Source organism: Ambystoma mexicanum, chromosome 5q (assembly GCF_040938575.1).
Source record: "Ambystoma mexicanum isolate Mex_15411 chromosome 5q, UKY_AmexF1_1, whole genome shotgun sequence".
NCBI lineage: Eukaryota > Metazoa > Chordata > Amphibia > Caudata > Ambystomatidae > Ambystoma > Ambystoma mexicanum.
The window spans coordinates 834,587,818-834,606,944 of NC_090933.1; the positions used below are offsets into that span (position 1 = coordinate 834,587,818).

The 19,127-nt window shown below is 43.2% G+C and overlaps 1 protein-coding gene across 1 annotated transcript in view; it reads left to right on the plus strand.

The window, feature by feature from the left end:
• The window catches only part of LOC138497698 (Y+L amino acid transporter 2-like), a 461,544-nt gene that overhangs the window by 312,423 nt on the left and 129,994 nt on the right, over positions 1-19,127 (plus strand). Inside the window, exon 6 of the mRNA XM_069621313.1 lies at positions 16,619-16,722. Coding sequence (XP_069477414.1) covers positions 16,619-16,722 — 104 coding nt within the window. The remainder of the gene's footprint in view (positions 1-16,618; positions 16,723-19,127) is intronic.

Below are 19,127 nucleotides of genomic sequence, written 5' to 3' on the forward strand. Positions count from 1 at the left end.
AAATATTGATGTAATTCTTATCACCTCAATCTGAAGAGCCTTTGCTCCACCCACAAGAGAGTGTCCTAGAACCCTCCCACCCACTCCCCCAGCATTGGCCTCTGTGTTAGGAATAAAGATAGAGAAATGTGTATACCTATCACTTTGCATCAGTAAAGAGATCAGGCAATAAACCCCCTGCAGTGAGTGGGTGATACTCATTTGTCTGCACAGGAGTAGTTCACTATTGTCACATATATGTTTCTTACCCTTTCATGGATAATATAAATCTTTTAATTATATGACATATGTAATAAAGAAACATTACTACCATTATGGTCATTACACACAACACACTTAAAATGCATAAAGTCATTAATGAATAAGCAGCTATCATTGCGATTACCTCTACGTCTACTCAAGAGCAAGATGAATTAACCTTCTCAGAGATATCATAGTCACCTTAAAAACAAATACCTGCCTCACCAGATCTTGCTAGGTAACCTCACAAATCGTACTAGGCAGTCTTCATAGAAGCAGCAGCACTTTGAATACCTAATTACCTTTCTCAATGTGATATCAATGATGGGTAAAACCTCTCATACTCCCTCTCTGTAGAAGGTAAGGAGATGAGGGCTGGAGAAGACTGGATGCCTGGAGTGGTCTGCACAATCCAAGAACAATTACCAAACATATCAAAAACCACCTTTCAAATCACCATGGTATTTATGTCCAAAAGCAGGAAAATAGGACAACATGTTTTTAAAAGAGTCAATGTCAATTGGGATCAACTATGATGCCAGTATCAGCCAACTACCAATAAGATCTGTTCATAGGTGGTGAGATGATTTGCCTTGTTTGGAAATGTAATAATGTTTTGCTTACAGCTCAGTCAAAATTAATAGTTAATCTCAAAAGCAAACAGCCAGGGTATTTTGGGGTCTTAAATGCCTCAAAAAAGCAAAATGTCCAGTTTAGTGGCTTTAAAATTAAGCTAGGAAAAAGGGAGGGACTTAGACCCCTTCCTTCTCCAAAGAGGATAATGTCCCAAGTGCTTCTCCCTCTGGGGGGTCCTTCCAGCCTTCCGTCTGTCTCCTGTTCTTGGACTGCCAACTCCCTTCTGAGTTGCGCACAGCTAATCTCCTGGCCTGCCTCTGACATCAGCCCTTTTATACTTTTCTGAGCAGAATCTGTCCTCTAACCTCATTAGCATAATATTTAACCGAAGCATAAAGCTGGTTACAACTTTGACCCCAAAAGCTGTTCAGTTTACCAGCCCAGTATCAGTGTTCAACATCTTTTCAGGGAAGCAACAAGCTTCTTTCTGTTAAAAGCAAGGTCACTGTATTCTGCCTGAAACCTTGCACCTAATTATACAAGCTGCTGTCAAATCGCACAGCAATTAAAAGCTTCACAATTGAAAGTGCTGTCATTCCTATAGTTCTTTCAATTATTGCTATTTCAGTTGTATTTTCTATTAATGAGGTACTTGGAACACTTCCCAGAAAGTCGAGAATACAGTCAGTGACTTGGTTTACGCGATGTACCCGCAAGAACCATAACAAAGATAAGGTCTGGTGTTACGCCCGGAAATTCAAATTCAGCTTTATTCTCTGCATTTAATTGCGAATCCTACTTGTCTAGATGTATCGGATGCATTACACTAGTTGCTCATATTAAATACATGACTTGGGAATACACACAGACTTTATACCCTAATCATAGTAAAACTAAAACTACATTAGACCTCCCCCTCCACACCCAAGGAGCTGTATAACAAGCTGTGGAGGCTTCTTAGATGTCATGGAAATAAGAGTGAAGAATGAAGATCATCACGTACTTATTTGCTAAAATTGTAAAACTGGTTACTAAATATTAAAACATAAACACATATCTTCTTCAGAAGAGCCAGCTGCAGCAGGAGCTGGTCAGTGGACAACTTCAGAGATCCAAACAGTTCTCATCTGTCAATCAGGATACAGCTTTGGTGCCTTAAGAAGTTCTTTGTTATTTGTCACGCCGAAATAAAAAGATGACCAGGATGAACCCAGCTTCGAGGATGTTGAACAGAGGTGTAATCCCCAAGCCTATATTTCTAATGAAGTCCAATATGCTTTTCAATGGTTTGAAAGAAAAGACTGTTTTCATCAGCAAGTTTGGGATGGATCCCAGGATAGAGCTTCCCTTTTTCATATTGGAGCTTTCCAGTAGGGCTTGAATCTCCTTTGGTAGTCTGGTGTTCTTTCCAACAGATTTCTGGCCACTTGCATTGCTCTGTTTGATGCTTCCATAAAGGTTTCTGTGTTGCTAGGGATGTGTAGATTCATATCAAGGAGATATTCCAGTTTCAATGATGAATACGGGAACCTCAGAGGTTGATAGCTTCACTTCAGGCCAATTTAATAGCACCAGTTCAGTCTGCACTGGTCGATGAAGGATAATGTGACAGAATGCCACCACCTTAAAGACAGTGAACAAGCTGGCAATCCCCACAGTCACACCACAGCAGTAAGTGTTAACCTGCATGATGTAGGATCCATTCAGTAGTAGTACAGCTTTGCTACTAAAGGTTTCCATTCGAATTGCACTCAACGTACATTTGGTTGAGTTTGAATTCTGCTCACATCGACTTATCTTAAGAATGTCCTTGCACTGTGCATGAAGCGTTCAAAAACAACCTTCCTGGGAGTACAGATGAACTGTAGTGTCCTCATGCAAAACACAGGCATGCGTATAGGGTATATCATAGATGGTTTGTATCCATTGATTTTCTACTTGGTGTATGGTGCCCCAGGACTGCAATTATTCACATAATAGAGGTGTACTTGCTGCCACAGGAATGTTCAGACTCCCATGCAATGCCCATGATAGAGTGTTTGTCCCACACGATATTCCATAGAATGCCTTTTTGACAACACTCAGCAGAGTTTAGGTGGACTCTGAAATGGCCTGTCTCTGAGCCTTTCTTGATAGATTTAATTCTGTCAGTTGCTCTGGCCACGTGATGGTAGTCCAGTCTGGAACGCCTGTAGACAGTGTGTCCAAGAAGTCTGTGACTTTCAGAGGTTCAACTATTGCTTGTTGTTCATCATTTAAAGATTCCAAATCTTTGTGGATTATCTTCACCATGTCCACTACCACATCTCTCAGCTTGTAGATTCCCTGCTACAATGCAACAAAGTTGTCATCAGTGGTAAGAAGGCTCATCTCTATGGGCTGTCGAGCCAATTTCTGGAGTTCCAGGGTAACTTTCTTCAAAGTAGGTTCTGCTTTTTTCGCCTCCCTTTTTTTTCTAGCCTTTTCAAGGTGACCTATCCGGTCTAGGATTCCTGACCAATTGCCTCTTCTTCCCTCGTTAATGACATCATTTAGAGGTGCCTACTTTGCCAAGTTAATTGTAATAAAGGATGCAGTTTTTTGCGGAGACATTATTGCATTAAACATGCGGGGGACACCCCTGCAACCCCTGATTTTTATTTTTTTAAATGAGCACAGGGTACATCCACGCAACCCATCCCCATACATAATGTCACCATATATAATGTTGCTAATGGTTTTTCCTGGTGACATTATGTATGGGGACATTGTTATCTGATACCCTTTGCCATCAATTGGCATGTTTAACGTATAGATATGGCATAGGTATGTGAGATATTTCGTGTAGCCAAGCTATGTAAGGCCCTACGCCCATACCTGTGTGCCTTTTACAACATTGGTGCCAAGATTCCGGTCTACTGTAATTGCCTGATGAATATGTAATATAATCATATTTTTTGCCCTGTATTGCCTTGTTAAGCTGTGCAGTTGTACACCAAAAGCCACCCTCTTTGGCTGCCCAATCTAGATATTTGGTCAAGCGGTCTGAACTACACATTACCGCAAGATGAGTTTGATTGAGGAATTCCATCAAATGTGGATTTCCTCAATCACACAATGTGCCTGTTCCATGTACTTGCCAAGGTGCACCCCCTCATGTCATGTTTAGAGGGACTTTTTCTTGCCATGTTTTCTCTGCCATTGTGGCATAGAATGTTTTATCATACACCTCGGGATGTGTGAACCACATACACTGGCCATTAACAGGTTGTGGGGGTAATATATCTCCATTCATTGCTCTAAGCGCTCCCTCCACCTGGAGATTTGGTACATAAGGGAATTGTGCCTTGAACTCTGGTGGTGAGTTCAAAAAAGGAACAGCACAATGTTCCCAGTAGGTGCTGTCTAGCCACTGCACTGGCCTTGCTTGCTTGTCAAAAAGAAAGGTGTCAAAATATTTCACAAAACATGCATGCTGCCTCATTACGGGTCAGGCGGTAACCGTGCCGGTAAAACCGGCAGGTTGCCACCAGACCCGTAATGAATTACCAGCGCCTGACTTCCCGGTGCTACCGGGCTATTCCAGGTCCGGCTGCCGGGAAGTCAGGCACCAGTCATTTTGTAATTCCCCATTCCCATTCAGTCCCACAGGACTAAATGGGAATGGGGAACATGGAAGCACCGGCACTGTTAATAACGGTGCCGTGGCTTCCATGAAACTCTGCGGGCGTATGCCGTTCCGCCCGCCAGGTCTGACCCTGACAGGCGGGATGGCACTCACCCGCAGAGTCGTAGTGTGCCGGTCCAGAAACGGCAGTGCCGGTAGACTTACCGGCACTGTTGTTTACGGACCGGCACACTCATAATGAGGCCCATGGTCTGCCATGTCATTTAACTTTTCTAGATCATCTTCAGGATAACAGTCCTCCTTGAGCCAAAGTTTCTATTTTGGCTCTCAACAGGTTCCTATAGCTGTCTGTGATATGCAACTTAGGGGTCACTAGCCTAAATGTATCTATCACTGATAGTCTATGTACCTCGAGTTGCATTCTAGGCCCACTGTAGGTTTTATACTGGTATGTCCAGAATTGCCCTAACTCTAGTAGTAATATGCTTATTTGTGTTGAGACTGTAGTTTATGTGCTACATCTAAAGTTGAAATGTTCAACTGTCTGCTGATCATTGGAGTCTCCATTAGGATAAAAAAAAGTCCCAAAGTCAATAAGACAAAAAGGTGAGGAGGCTTATCCACAGTAAGGTGTAGAACAGGATCACTGCTCCAACAAAAGGTCTACAGTTTTTGGTGCACTTTGGACGGTCAAAAATCCTTCAGATGTACCTCGCGCTTGGCGTTACTTCTAGCCTTGTTTCTGGCTCATCTGTTCCTGTACAAACAGATATTGTTGCATAGGCGTTGGAGGTTTCTGGAGTTACTGCTGTCACATGTTCTTCTATTCTTGCCCTCAAGCCAGGTTGTTCAAGATAGAGATACTCCTCCCTCTGGCGCAGGGGCGTAACCGCCTGGAGCTGGCTTAAGGTGGGCGATGGACACTTGACGAGTACCTTTCTTAGGAGGCAGGGTGGATAGGACTGCTGTACATGAGTGTAACGCTCACCTGATTCCCGTAGAGGCGCCGGTCTTGACTGGGCATATACCGTATCTTCAAAGGTGATGTGCAACACACGGCTGGCTCTTTGGGCTGGACCTCTGTGCACTGTATGTCTGACTTGAAGGGTAAGATGTCTGCAGATAGAAAATATGGGATTAAGGAACTGGGTTATTGAATGTCTCTCTCTTCTTCCCTTTCTCTTCTCCTGTAGAACCCCAAAGGTTAACGCTCTCACCTTAGGTAAGTGAACGGCGTGCTCTCCATCTGCCTCGGGGCAGGGTGCTGTAACCAGTTTCTTCACTGGATAAGGGGAGCAGGCCTCTTGACTTCAGAGGACTGCTGTCCGTCGTTTACTGCACGAACGGTAAGTTTCGAGTAACTCTAATGTCTTTAAAGTCTTTAGTAATGATGTTTCTTGTTTTGCAGGGTTCCGGCGATGGCGGATGACGGGCTGAAGTGAGTTGAAGATGGAGCACGTGTGATGAATAGAAGCGCCTGGAAGCACGTAAGTAAGCGCTTGTTGCCTGCTTCACGATGCGCTCTAACTGTCTTTTTATTTTGCAGATACAAGTTCGGAGCGGCTGCAGGGTGCCGGAATACCCACTGGGTTAGATGTGGAAAGGAGTAATGGCACGTGAGTTTTAAAGTTCCCCAATGTCTTTAAACGCTCCTTGTTTTGTCTTTCAGATGCGGGATGCAGCGCCGAAGGCCTCCGGAGCGTGCGAAGAGTTGGTAAGCTTTTGTCTTTCAGATGCCGGAATGCAGTGTGAAGACCTCCGGAGCGCACGAAGAGTAGGTAAGCCTTTGTCTTTCAGATGCCGGAATGCACCGCGAGGCGTTGGTGACAGCCGATGGACCAGGTAAGTGAAGAGCTGTCACTGAAGACCGTAATGCTAACCTGTTCTTTCTTGTCTTTATAGGTGTTGCTGAAGACTGGATTCAGGAGGGTAAGCCTTTTTCCTTAGGCCCAGGATCAGATGCAGAAGACACGATGAGCGTTCTGCTGCAGAGGATGCAGAATAACGCAAAGCAAGATTCATCCATCGGGTGTGGTTTAAATAGCCTCCTGTAGTGCTTAGGTCTCTCCTTCCACAGCCACGCCTAGGTAAAAAAAGAGTTCCTGCTTTCCAGAAGAGTTCCAGTGTTCTGAATCTAGGGAGTGGCTCCTGCCCCACCCAACAGGAAAAGTAGTTCCAAACAGAAGAGGATCAGAGGCTCAACTGGCAGGCAAGTAGGCAGCATGGTCTGCTGCAGGTAAGTCCACCCAAGCATTATGAGCCCGGCGCTTCCAGCGCTGGGACTGGGCATATTTATGAGCCTGGTGCCACTGGCGCCAGGACTGGGTCCAAAAGGTCCCAATTGGGACTGGTTGGCACTCGGAACCTGGGTTATGGATCTGCTTCCAAGGGAGTTGGGAAAACCCTGACCTTTTGGAAGCAGAGATCATGACAATGAGACAATATGTTTCAGTACCTTCACAATAGGTCTGCAGCACGATCCAAGTGCTTCTTTGTTGTGAATCCTTTCCAGGACGTAGTCTACAGATGTCAAGGTAGTCTGTGACTTGTCTTTGTCTTGATGTTGTGGAAATGCTCCTTCACCATAGATGGAGTCTCTCAGAAGACTTCTGAGAAGCAGCTTGTCTGACCTGGTGAGAGAACTACAATGATTGTGTAAGTCAGGTATATACATAGTAACGCCAAACAGCAATTCATAAAGTGTTTTACCATCACTTTCAGAAAGGCGAGGTAGGATATTTGTTACGCTGCACTATAGGTACATGATTCACCTAATTACCACCAGAAATAAAAGATACATTTATTCAAGGTTTGCTTTATAATCCCATTGGCTCTCTATGACTCCATTAGCCTTTGGGCAAAACTAGTTAGAGAAATGCAGAGTACTACCCCAGCTTGACAGGGCCTCTCTTAAGGCTTTGCCTGAAAAGCCTGGCCCATTTTCAGCTAAGAGTAATTTCATTGCTGTCACAGCTACTAAGGACAGCAAAACCGTTATGACCTTCTTACAATAATCTTTCTTCTGGAGAGTTAGCCAAGGGACTCTTGTGCATGAGTCCACAATGACTAAAACATGTACTTGTTGACAGTGTCAGTGGGCCTATGTGGTCCATATACATGCATTCAAAAGGCACTGTTTCCATTATTAGTGTGCTTACTGGTGGTTTTCTGGAATTGTCCACTGTTGTCTGCAAACATATGGAACAATTTTCTATGTACTGTCAAACTTCTTTACTGAGCCCTGGACACCAATATCTATCCTGCAAGATTTATGTTGTAGCTGAAACCCCCAAAGTGGGTTGTGGCTACACTTGCATGTGCTGCAGAGATTCATTTCAATCTATTTTGCTTGTTTGGTAGTACACTGTCAACAGGGCCTTCTTTTGAACTAGGAATAGTGACTATCATTTTATTCTCTTTTACATAGTAATTATAAGCGGGGGAACCCTGGTGGGTTAGGACTGTTTGCATCTAAACATGCTTTTATTTCCTCATATATGTATTTGTTTTGACAATATTGGCTTGCCTTTAGAATCTCTGAAAGAGTTGACTTGTCACCATCGAAGGTCAAAATTATAACCTCATATTACACAGCCTGAATCAGACACAATTAGAGTGGTCTTATGTGGATCAATTTGATTCAGTGCCAGGAGGAGTCCTTGTAACTCACCAACCTGAGCTGATGTCTTCCCTAAATGTTTTGTTTGGGTATACTGGTGTTCAAACACATTGTTATGGTTGAATTGCCCTTTTACCACAGCACAAGCAGCAAAATACTTAGAGCATGTCCCAACTGCTGAAACATCACTTCCATCACAGTATAGTACATTTGCAGACATCCAAAGTGGTATGTCTGGTACTGCTGCATCTGCTTCTGGTTGTACGGACCATTCCAGTTCATACTTTTGTAGAAGTTCTGGTTTATAGTGATATTTTATGTCTTTTGCTCTCGGCGTTGCAGCCCATTGATTCCATCTGGAGTGTAGTGTCTTTGCATTTACAATACTAGAGGGTGTAGCTGCTTCTAACTGCACTAACAGTGTGTTTATGTACATAATTTTGTGTGCAGCTAAGGTGTGTACCTTCTGCACTATCATTTGTACCTCAGCCAGAATCTTTTCTTCTGGTGCAATTATCAGCTCTTGAATTGTGTAGACATGTGAATGGTATGCCATGGTTTGTCTCCCCATGGTTACATACTACTTATGTAAAAGCATTTGGACCAGGAAATAGTGTAACTTCTAAATCCTTCTCTGTTTTTCTATCCTAAAGAGGACTATTTTGAGTCTTCTGTTGGTAGACATGGTGCAGGATGCGTGTGTGCTCTTCCTTCCAGTTTGTTGGGTGGGCATTTGGCTTCAAAAAGTCATATAGTGGTTTCACTAATGGTGCAGAATCTGCCATGTATGAGCGCCGACAATTTAAAAGACAAAGAGCCTCATCACGAGGTTGGCGCTATCCCGCCGCTAATTGCGCCGGGATACCGCCAATACAAATAGCATTACCACTACTCGGTGTGGCACTATTAGTGCCAGATCACAATTAGTAGCATAACTGCAAGTCCCCATTGGGTCCAAAATGCTGGAGCTAAACCTCCAAACGTTCTGCCCAACTCATGACAGGGCCAACACTTAAATTTGGCGGTAATAGTGTTACTGCAGCATTTAAGAGCTAAGGCCCAACTTCTGACGAGGCCCAAAGTATGGCTTGCCACTGCTTGTGTGTGTGTGGGCTTTGCAAGTGTGCACATTTTTCTAGGAGTTATGAAGCAAGTCCCCTCCCCTGATCAGATAATGAAGCCCCCAGAAATATGACTTCTGTATGAGCTATATTAAATTTCCTAAAATTGAAAGTGAAGCCTTTAGCGGCTAATGTCCTAATGATTAAGTCTACACCCTCTAAGATGTTCATTCATGTCACCATCTGTGCAGTATATGTCATCCACATATGTCCAGCATGTCTGTATGCCCTCTAAGAAGGATTGTATTCTACTAGAGAGTAGTGCAGGAGGGTTTTTGTACCCCTTTGGGAGTCTTGTGAAGCAGAGCTGCTTCCTTCTAAATGTTATAGCTGTGTATGCATAGCTCTCTGAATCCAAAGGTTGTATACAAAATACATTCCCCAAATCGAATACAGTCTTATATTTGAATCTCTGTGTGTTACTCAGAAGGCCTGAACTATGCATGTTCAGTACAGCATCTGTGCAGGTATTGGCATTTGAAATCCTAAAGTCAATTACCAGTCGGTATGATCCATCTGGTTTGGACACTAGAAGTAATGCTGTATTGCAGGGGCTTGCCTGTTGTATTAGAAACACTTGGTATAATAACAGATTCACAATTATTTTGAAATGTGGTATAGTCAGTGCTTTGATTCGATAATGTCTCTGAGGCATTGGCATTGCAAACACTTGCATTTTATATGAATGGCAGTCTCTGTCATGTCCTACATGATTCTTGTGTTGCACCTAAAACAGACCACGAGGCTGCATAGGAGTTCACTTCATGTTCCTCAACGTCTACTAAGAAAGCTGGTTTAATAACTACACCCCCACCCCCCAGCGCTTTCCCTAAAATATAGTCTGGGCCAATCATGTTCTGCTCAAAGGCCATCTTGTGTTACATGCAAATTAGACCACAATAGCACCTCTCTTTATTGAGTGTGTTCCCCTTCAAGTTGTATTGTAACTTAATACACTATATTGTCCTTAATCACTTCACCTGTGGGAGTAATAACCTCTGCCTTTTGATTAGTAGAAATGTGATGTAAAAGCTTCTTGTGTCTTTATTTAAATGTGGAGACTTGTGTGCCAGAATCCAATTGTACCACTAGCCAATCCCTTGGATCTTTAGTCACTGGTATTATCCTGTAAGTCTGGTTTAGAACTTTTGCCATTATCCACTCTTAAAGCTGCAGTTTGCTTCCTTTCTCCTTTCTTCTCCTCCCTCCTGGTGGGCTTTTGCTCTCCCGTAGGTGCAGAGCCCTGTTTCTTCTCTTTCTGTGAAGGTGAAGAAAGATAGTCTTCATCTAATGTCCTCTTTCCTCACTTGCACCTCTTCCCAAGTCATCCTGGGCCCCTTCTCGTCTCCTACTCCATCTCCACCTGTTGTGTCCCCTAGGGCTCTATACCTTCCCCCTGGCTCTTTACCATCTACCTTGCTCTGCTTTCACGCCTCATGTCCTCTTTCCCCTCCAGCTTCCAGTGTTGCACAGATGACACACAGCTCTTCTTCAGACTCCCTGCTGACCCTCTTGCACCTTCCATCATGCCTGACTGCCTATCTGCCATCCAGTCATGGTGCGCCTCCAATGATCTCTACCTCAACGCCTGTAAAACTGAGTTCCCGCCCATTGGGACCCATGCTCCCTCCTTCTTCCCTTCACTCTGGCCTTCCTCCTTGGGCTCTCCCCCTGTGCCTTCAACTGAAGCCAGAAGCCTTGGAGTCATCTTCGACTCCTCTCTCTCCTTCCTCCCTCACACTCATGGCATTGGCAAGAGGTCCAACTATCAGCTCTTCCTTCTCAAAGCAATTTTACCTTTTCTCACTTTCCCTCATAGGCTCAATGTGACTCAAGCCCTGGTTCTCTCGAGACTTGACTACTGTAACAGCCTCCTCCTGAATCTTCCTTCTTCCACTCTGCGACCCCTCCAGCTTATTCAGAATATGAGAGCAATAATTATCCCTGGCCTTAAGCCCAGGGACCGCATCTCTCCTGCACTAAAAAGTGTTCATTGGCTCCCGGTTGCTGCATGGATTACATTCAAATCCCTCTGCATCATTCACGAGGCTGTCTGGGACCAGGGACCACACTATCTTCAACTTTTTCTCACATAATGCTCTCCCTCTAGACCATTTTGCTCCTCTGGCACCAACTCTTTGTGTATGAAGCATTTTGCTAAACAGGGCGCAGGGGGTCTCTCATTTTCCTCTGCTGGCTCCCCTCCTTTCGAATAGCCTGCCCCTCCCCCTGTGCCTTGAGCAGGATTTTCTCAAATTCCGGAAGCGCCTTAAGACTTTCCTCTTTCCCTCCTCATTCCCTTCTTCTCCCCTCTGCTAATCCCACAGTTGCTGAATCAGTTTCCTTGGCCCTTATGCATCCTCAGGGCCTTGACTTCCCACTTCAATTCTTCCCAGCTCCTGTCTATCCACAGCACTTGCATCTACACACTCTCTGTTCTGGAGGCTCGCACTTACACCTCCCGCGGCACAGGCTGTGTAGCACTCAACAGTCCTAGCACTTCGTCTATGGCTCAGCCACGAGCTCGGACTCCCCAGCACTTACCCCCTCTTCCCTCTCCTTTCTGCACTTGCACATTCTGAATACTCACAAGGCATAGTAGGTTCATCCCTCTCCCTCTTCCCCCTCGCTTCTTAAATATTGTGTTGTGATGTATTTCCTACCCTCGCACACTCCCTGCCCTTTGGGTGCTTTAGAAACAGTATTTTCTTATTATATAAGTGCCTAACAAGTAAACAAGAAATACAAAAATAAATCTCTGTATCTTTGTGGGTGCCTCAGTTGTCCACTATCCCTTAACCTACAGGTAATCTTCGCCACTTCTGCCCTTTTAGGGTCTCCTACCCCAACTAGCTTCTTACCTGGGGCTTTTACTGTCTCTTTCTAAAGATATTGTCCTGCTACAAAAGGTCTCCCTTTCTTCTTTGGCAGGGGGCATACTGGAAGCCTGTGTCCTTCTCTTTCTGCCTCTAGCTGAGGAAGGCACTTCCACCTGGTTCCTGTCTGATACCAGTGGTACTAGTAGGTGGTGCCCTTTCAGGGTGCTTCCTCTAACCTAATTCCTTCATTTGCCATTCCCCGGTGGGATCTACCCAGGTGATCTCTGCCTAGGGACCTGTAAGTAGCTATCACAATGTACCCACACTGGAGTTTCCTTAACTGGCCACTGGACAATACTGCTAGGCATCTGAAGACTTCTAGTATCACTGATGCACCTTTATGAGGGACATGAGTACTCCCTCTATCATGGTATAATTGCCCCAGCTATTGCCAGTCCTTAACTCATTGCTGTTTCTGTTCCCTGGGAGTTCAATATCTCTTCCAGAATGGAGGTTAGTGCGGTTATTGACCGAGTCCCAATTAAATGAAGGTATAACCAACTATACACTGAACCCGAACTATCACAGTGTTCCATAGATGGATTACAACCTTTGCCATTATAATTGATAAAGCCCTCTGCCTCCGCTGAGGAGACTTGAGGGTAGTTGCCTCTAGCTGGCTTAGTTTAGTGGAATACCATTTAGGAATTCCCCCCTGCCTTGTGGGGAATGGAAGTGTTCCTTCCTCCCCTTTTATTACTTGTCTGGGTGCTGCCAGTGCAAAACAGGGGGGTTCTGGGAGTCTCTCCAACGGCTTCAGTCACAAGGGAGTCTCAACCATATTTTTTAGCTCACTATCCCGTTCACGGAAGAGAAATATCCACAAAATAGCAGTCTTTGTCCTGCCCAAGGACAGTCCAGCAGCGAAATGCTAGGCAATTCGCTTCTGAACAAGAGTACCAACAGCAACACCAGACACATGTTTTGGCCTGGCTGGGCCTCATCAGTGAGGTGGAGAAGTGCCTCTCTAAGAACAATGAGCAAGGGGTCCACGTCTGGATTACCCTAGGAATTTAGGGTGTGACCCACAGTTAATTTTCATATGCAAAACAGGTGGGTACTGGGAGTCTCTGTACTGCCCTCAGTCCGGGGGTAGTCTCAACCAGATTTTTTAGCTCACTATCCCTTTCACAGAATAAGCATATCCACAACATATCAGTCTTTGTCCTGCTCAAGGGGAGTCCAGCACCAAAATACTAGGCAATTCACTTCTGAACAGAGTACCAACAGCAACACCAGACACATGTGTTTTGGGCCTGGATGGGCCTCATCAGTGAGGTGGAGCTGTGCCCCTCTAAGAACAGTGAGCAAGGGGTCCACCTCTCGATTACCCTAGTAACATAGGGTGCCCAATAAGACTTTGAGGGTTCAGAATGGAAATGTTCCGTCCTTCCGTGCTATTACTGGTCTGGGTGCTGCCGGTGCAGCTCTCAAGGGTCTATGTTCTACAGCTTGAGCACAGACAGTGTCAAAATGTCTCACCAGAATGTCATAGTGCTCCGTGGTAAATGGGTAATTTTCCTCCCTATTTGGGTGGAACCTAAGGATGTGTTCTAAGGTTAACCCATCCAAAGCAGTTCTTGTGATCTACCGGCTGCAAAGCTAACTCAGGATACGCATCGGTTGTGTACTGCATTTGGTCTAGATCCCTGCTAATGTGTAGGGTTTCAAACATGGTCCCTGGTTTGACACCAGTTGTCTTCATTTATGTAAACAGGGTTTCCCCTGGCAATCCTCCAGGCACTGCCACAGTAAAGCTTGTGTGACATCTCTAACACCTCCTTCCTGGAACCACCTGTTCCCCTGCGGCGGCTGTTTACGGATATATGGACATCAACATGTGGGTTAGCCATTCTAATATCCCTTAGCTAGATAGCTGTTACGAGTACTTTCTTGAAAGAACACCCTGCTCTTCACTATCGTGTGCTATAAGCTTATTTACTCTATGGCCTGCTCTTCACTAGAGTGTATATTATTCTTTGTAGCACCAGGCATGTAGCAACCTCCTTAGCCACTCTGCAGTAGCTAAGTAGGGAGAATATTGTAGGGTGTAGGAAAGGTTGAGTAATATCCTGCTGTGGTCACCAACATGGCGTGATTCTTATAACCTCTATCTCAAGAACCTTCCCTCCACCTCCAGGGGTGTGTGTTAGACCCCCCCCAGCAGGGGCTGTGGTAGGAATAGAGATAGAGAAAATCATATTCTTGTCACTGTGCATCAGTGAAGAGAGCAGGGAATCAACCACCTGCACTGGGTGGCTGCTTTTCATTTGTCTGCACAAGAGTAGTGCACTACTGTCACATACATTATATTGATAGTCCACGGCTCAAACCTTCCATTAACCCTTTGTATATGTTTTAAAGACATGCACCATTCATGACATATCAATACACAGTATTTCAAATAGATGCCCCACTCTTAAAGTTCATGTTAAAATTCTTCTAACAAAACGCTTGTTAATGAACACTCAATGTATGCTTCTTACACTCTCATGTATAATGTAAATCTTTTAATTATGAGAAATAAGTAATAAAGAAACATTGCTACCATTATGATCACTACACACAACACGCTTAAAATGTAAAAAGTAATTAATGAATAAGCAGCAATCATTGTCATTGCCTCTACATCTACTCAAGACCAAGATTAATCAACCTCCTCCGAGATATCATAGCCACCTTAAAAAAAACTTCATGCCTCACCAGGTCTTGCGAGGCAAACTCACTAATCTTGCTAGGCAGTCTTCATAGAAGCACCCGCCCTTTCAATACCTCAATACCTTTCTCAATGTTATATCAATGATGGCCAAAACCTCTCATACTGACTATCTGTAGATGGTAGGGAGGTGAGGGCTGTAGAAGACTGGATGCCTGAAGTTGTCTGCACAATCCAAGAAGAATGCCAAAAATGATAAAAATACACCTTTCAAATCACCATGATCTTTTTATCAAAAAAACAGGAAAATAGGAGAAAATGTTTCAAAAAGAGTCAATGTCAATTGGGATCAACCAGGGTGCCAGAATTAGCCAATTAAGAATAAGATATTTTCATAGGTGGTGAACTGATTTGCCTCGGGTAGAAATGTAAAAATAGTCCCCATATATTAGTAGTTAATCTCAAAAGCAAATAGCCAGAGTCCTTTGGGGACTCAAATGTCTCAAAAAAGCCAACTATCCAATGTAGTGGCTTTAAAATCAAGCAAGGAAAAATGGAGGGACGTTGACCACTCCCTTCTACATAAAGGATGATAGCCTCAGTGCTTCTCCCTCTGGACGGTCCTTCAGCCTTCTGTCTGCCTCCTGTTCTTCATCTGGCAACTCCTCTCTGGTTTGCGCACAGCTAATCTCCTGCCCTGCCTTCCGAAGATAGCCCTTTCATACTTTTCTGAGCATAAGCTGTCCACTCCCCTTATTAGCATATTATCTAACAGAAGCTGCCCAATCCTGGAATGAACTCCCTTTAGAGTTTAGAACGGACCAACCCTACCCTAGATTTAGGCGAAATGTTTTAGCCTGGTTATGGACCAGTGATGCCTGATTTGAGCTGCAGCTGACTCTCCCTCCGTACCTAGACTGCTTACTCTTCTTGACCACTCGGCCACCCTACTCCAATTGTATATATTCCACTGTACCACCCTCACATAGGTCCATCTGGTACTTTGTACATTTGTCACTGTAAATATGATCACTCATTGTAACATTGTATAGATATCTATGGTTGTATATAACTATGTATGTATATAACTACTCTGTAACTAAGCTGTTAAGTATCCTTTTAATGCTTGCGCCCAACTACCTAAGGGTCTCGGCTGCGCCATATCAAATAAACAAACAAACAGACAAACAAGCAAAAATCTGTTTAGACCTTCGGCCCAAAAGCCCTTCTAATGTTTCTGTTAAAAACAAGGCTGCTGCATTTTGCCAGAACCTTTCACCTAATTATACAAGCTGCTGTCATATCGCACAGCAACTAAAAGCTTTTCATGAAAGTGCTGTAATTCCTGCAGTTCTTTCAATTATTGCTATTTCAGTTTTATTTCCTATTACTGAGGCACATGGATTAACTTCCCAGAAAGTCGGTGAATTGGTTTGTAGGACCATATCAAAGATAAGGTCTGACGTTAAGGCCAGAAATTCAAATCCAAAAGGTTTCTCTGCATTTAATTGCGAATCCTACTTATTGCCTGGATATCTAAAATGAATTACATTAGTTGCTCATATTAAACACATGGCTTGGAAATACACTCAGACGTCATACCCTAATCATAGTAAAACTAGAAAAATACATAACAATCATGCTTGGAGATGCTCTATTCTCATTTGAAAGCATTGTTAACACATTTGTGTAAAATCCACACCCTATCTTTTTTGTCTGGGTACATCAGACTCGATTTATTTAGGAATTACCTTTCAACACAAGAGCAACCATAATTGTCATGCAAGGTTACCAGTTGGGTCAAATTTGTAGAGCTGCATGCTGCTGAGTATTTCTACAGAGCGATAAAGAGATAAATGTAAGTGTTTTGAAACTACATGCCTTTTTTATTACTAAATTGCATGTGTTTTCTCCTAACAGACATTTGGTCAAGAACTGCTTGGCCATGCCAAGTGGATTATCCCTATTGCTGTTGCAATGTCTTGTTACGGGGGATTGAACTCTTCAATTATCGCAGCTTCCAGGTATGTATTTGCAAACAGGAAAATGAATAGTCATACACACCCCAATTAAAAATAAATATATATATCAAGAATCAAATACTACCCTGCGATCAGGTTTTAGACAGGGTCATTCATCAAGGGTCCACATTTTGGCTCTATATTTTGTGATAAAGAACATTCATCGTACATAGAGCTCCTAGACTGTTCTTCAATATTATGGGAACAATCTACAAATGGGGTCAATGAGAAGGATTATTGAGGGCAATGAAAAGTATTGTAAATGTGAGGGTTCTGTTTCCAGACATATTGACACAAATAGAGGATTAAAGCAAGAACGCGTGCAACCTCCCATGCTATACATCCCATACATAATGGTTATGGCTAGTTCATTTAAGACAGTCCTCACCTTTCATCCTAAATTTGGTAAATCCCTATTACAATGGCTAGCATATGCTGATGATGTTGCACTGTTGGACACAACTCTGGTAGGATTGTGATGTCTGTGGAAACAAATGCCAACATATTCAATTGAACGTGACATAGACACAAGCGTAATAATTTTCTTTGGTCATCAGAAAAGAAACCTATAATTGGTGTTTTGATGATTACAAACATGATCTTGTTATGGAATGTTATTTTCTGCAAATATTCCTACATCACAGAATAACTAGGAAATCCCATCAGACTGTGGCAATTCTAAAGGAGCTAGTGATCTTTTCAACTGGGGGTTGGGGGGGGGGATAATTATTTCCCTGGGAGCAGTGTGAGATACCGAATGTAACGAGGCAGTGATAACTAACAAAATAAGCTCTGGGGGTTCTCCTCAATAGAAATCGTCTTAAATAATGATGAAACTGATTAGTTGTACAGCACACTTTGTTAACAATTGTGTAAAAGCCATACAATGTACAATACAATCTATTCTGTAGGGTAATACATAACACGTTATAAGAGTACAGAGGAGCATTTTCCAATGCATTCTCAAGATCTAATGTCCACAATGCATGCTAGCATTTCCTCTGCAAGAACACTCTCAAGCTGGTTGTGCAAACAACGCTAATATGGCTACTGTAAGAGATAAGGTGATTCGTACAGTTTCACACAATATGAGTGTTGTGAGGAAACTGGGATTGGAACCCAGGTTGATCTGCTCAAAAGACTGCACCAACCCCTACAACAATTTAACAAAAAAGTGTATCCCATTGTTAGAAATAATTCGTTTGAAAGTCTGCTGTTTGTAGTGCAATGTTGGTTAATGCAACCAAGTCCATATGCATGTACATATGTAAATGTGTATGTAGGGGTAGGAGAGTATGGAGGTGGGGGGGCAGGAGGTAGGATTGGGGGTGGTGGGGACTCACCACATAACCAAAAAATAAAAAGGTTGAATTCAAGTCAACCAAAAGTGGTCAACCACACTGTAGACTTTTAAATTAAAATCTTTAAATGCCAGTCGTAGCAAACTCAATGCTGGCCCTACTATCATTGTCCTTTCAACCTTTCTGTGTAAGAAGACGGAGGCACAGAGAGATGGTGAATTGCCCAGGATCACACACATTTCGATGTAATTCCAGACATGTCTCCTCAATTAACCGTAGGCAAACATGTCCCACTTACTGCTTTATTATAATTGCTAATGATATACTTAGTTCATTAGCAAATGTAGCAAGGAAAACATTGTATGCATTAGTAGAAACAATCCCCTGTGACCATTAGCTGTGTGAAAAAATATTAAAACATGTTTTAAAAACAAATTATAAGTTTCTTTATCCATCCGTCTATATGCCACAATTATGACTTGGACTGTTCTAATGAGCTACTGCTATGTTAACATGCTTTAGGCTTTTAGCAATCGTTTAGAACACACATACTAACTGACCTTGAGTGTTTCTCACCTGGCAACTCTTTCTGATGTATTTTTAGCCATATGTTGCTTTGCATTCTGCTACTTTTAGTCTTCCATTTAAAATGGGGGAAAATAAAGCTACAATCAAGACCCGCTTAACACACTGCTGTACGAATGTCTATTTTTGTCGGAGTGGTTTATTTTGATCTGTGCACTTTTCAAATCATCTCTATGAAAGAGTGTGTTTTGACAGCCAAGCAACACATACTTCTATCAGCTAGAGTTGGGAACATATGAGGCCTGCGTTGCAAACTGGTCTCAAATCCCGGCTGCACTGTGTGATACTTTTATTTACCTGTGCCTTATCTTGCAAAATTACAAATCCCTATTTAAAAAAGTGTCACCCAGGTTAGTGCTCCATACATAACAAGAGTGACCATTCACATATGGCACATCGCTAAGATTTCTCTTAGCAAATCCTACTAAACCAACCTTTCATTATTCCCTCGAGTGTCATCCCTTGTGATGTTACTTTCTAAGGTGTGACAGAGATGTCACTACAGATGCAATTGAGCGGCAC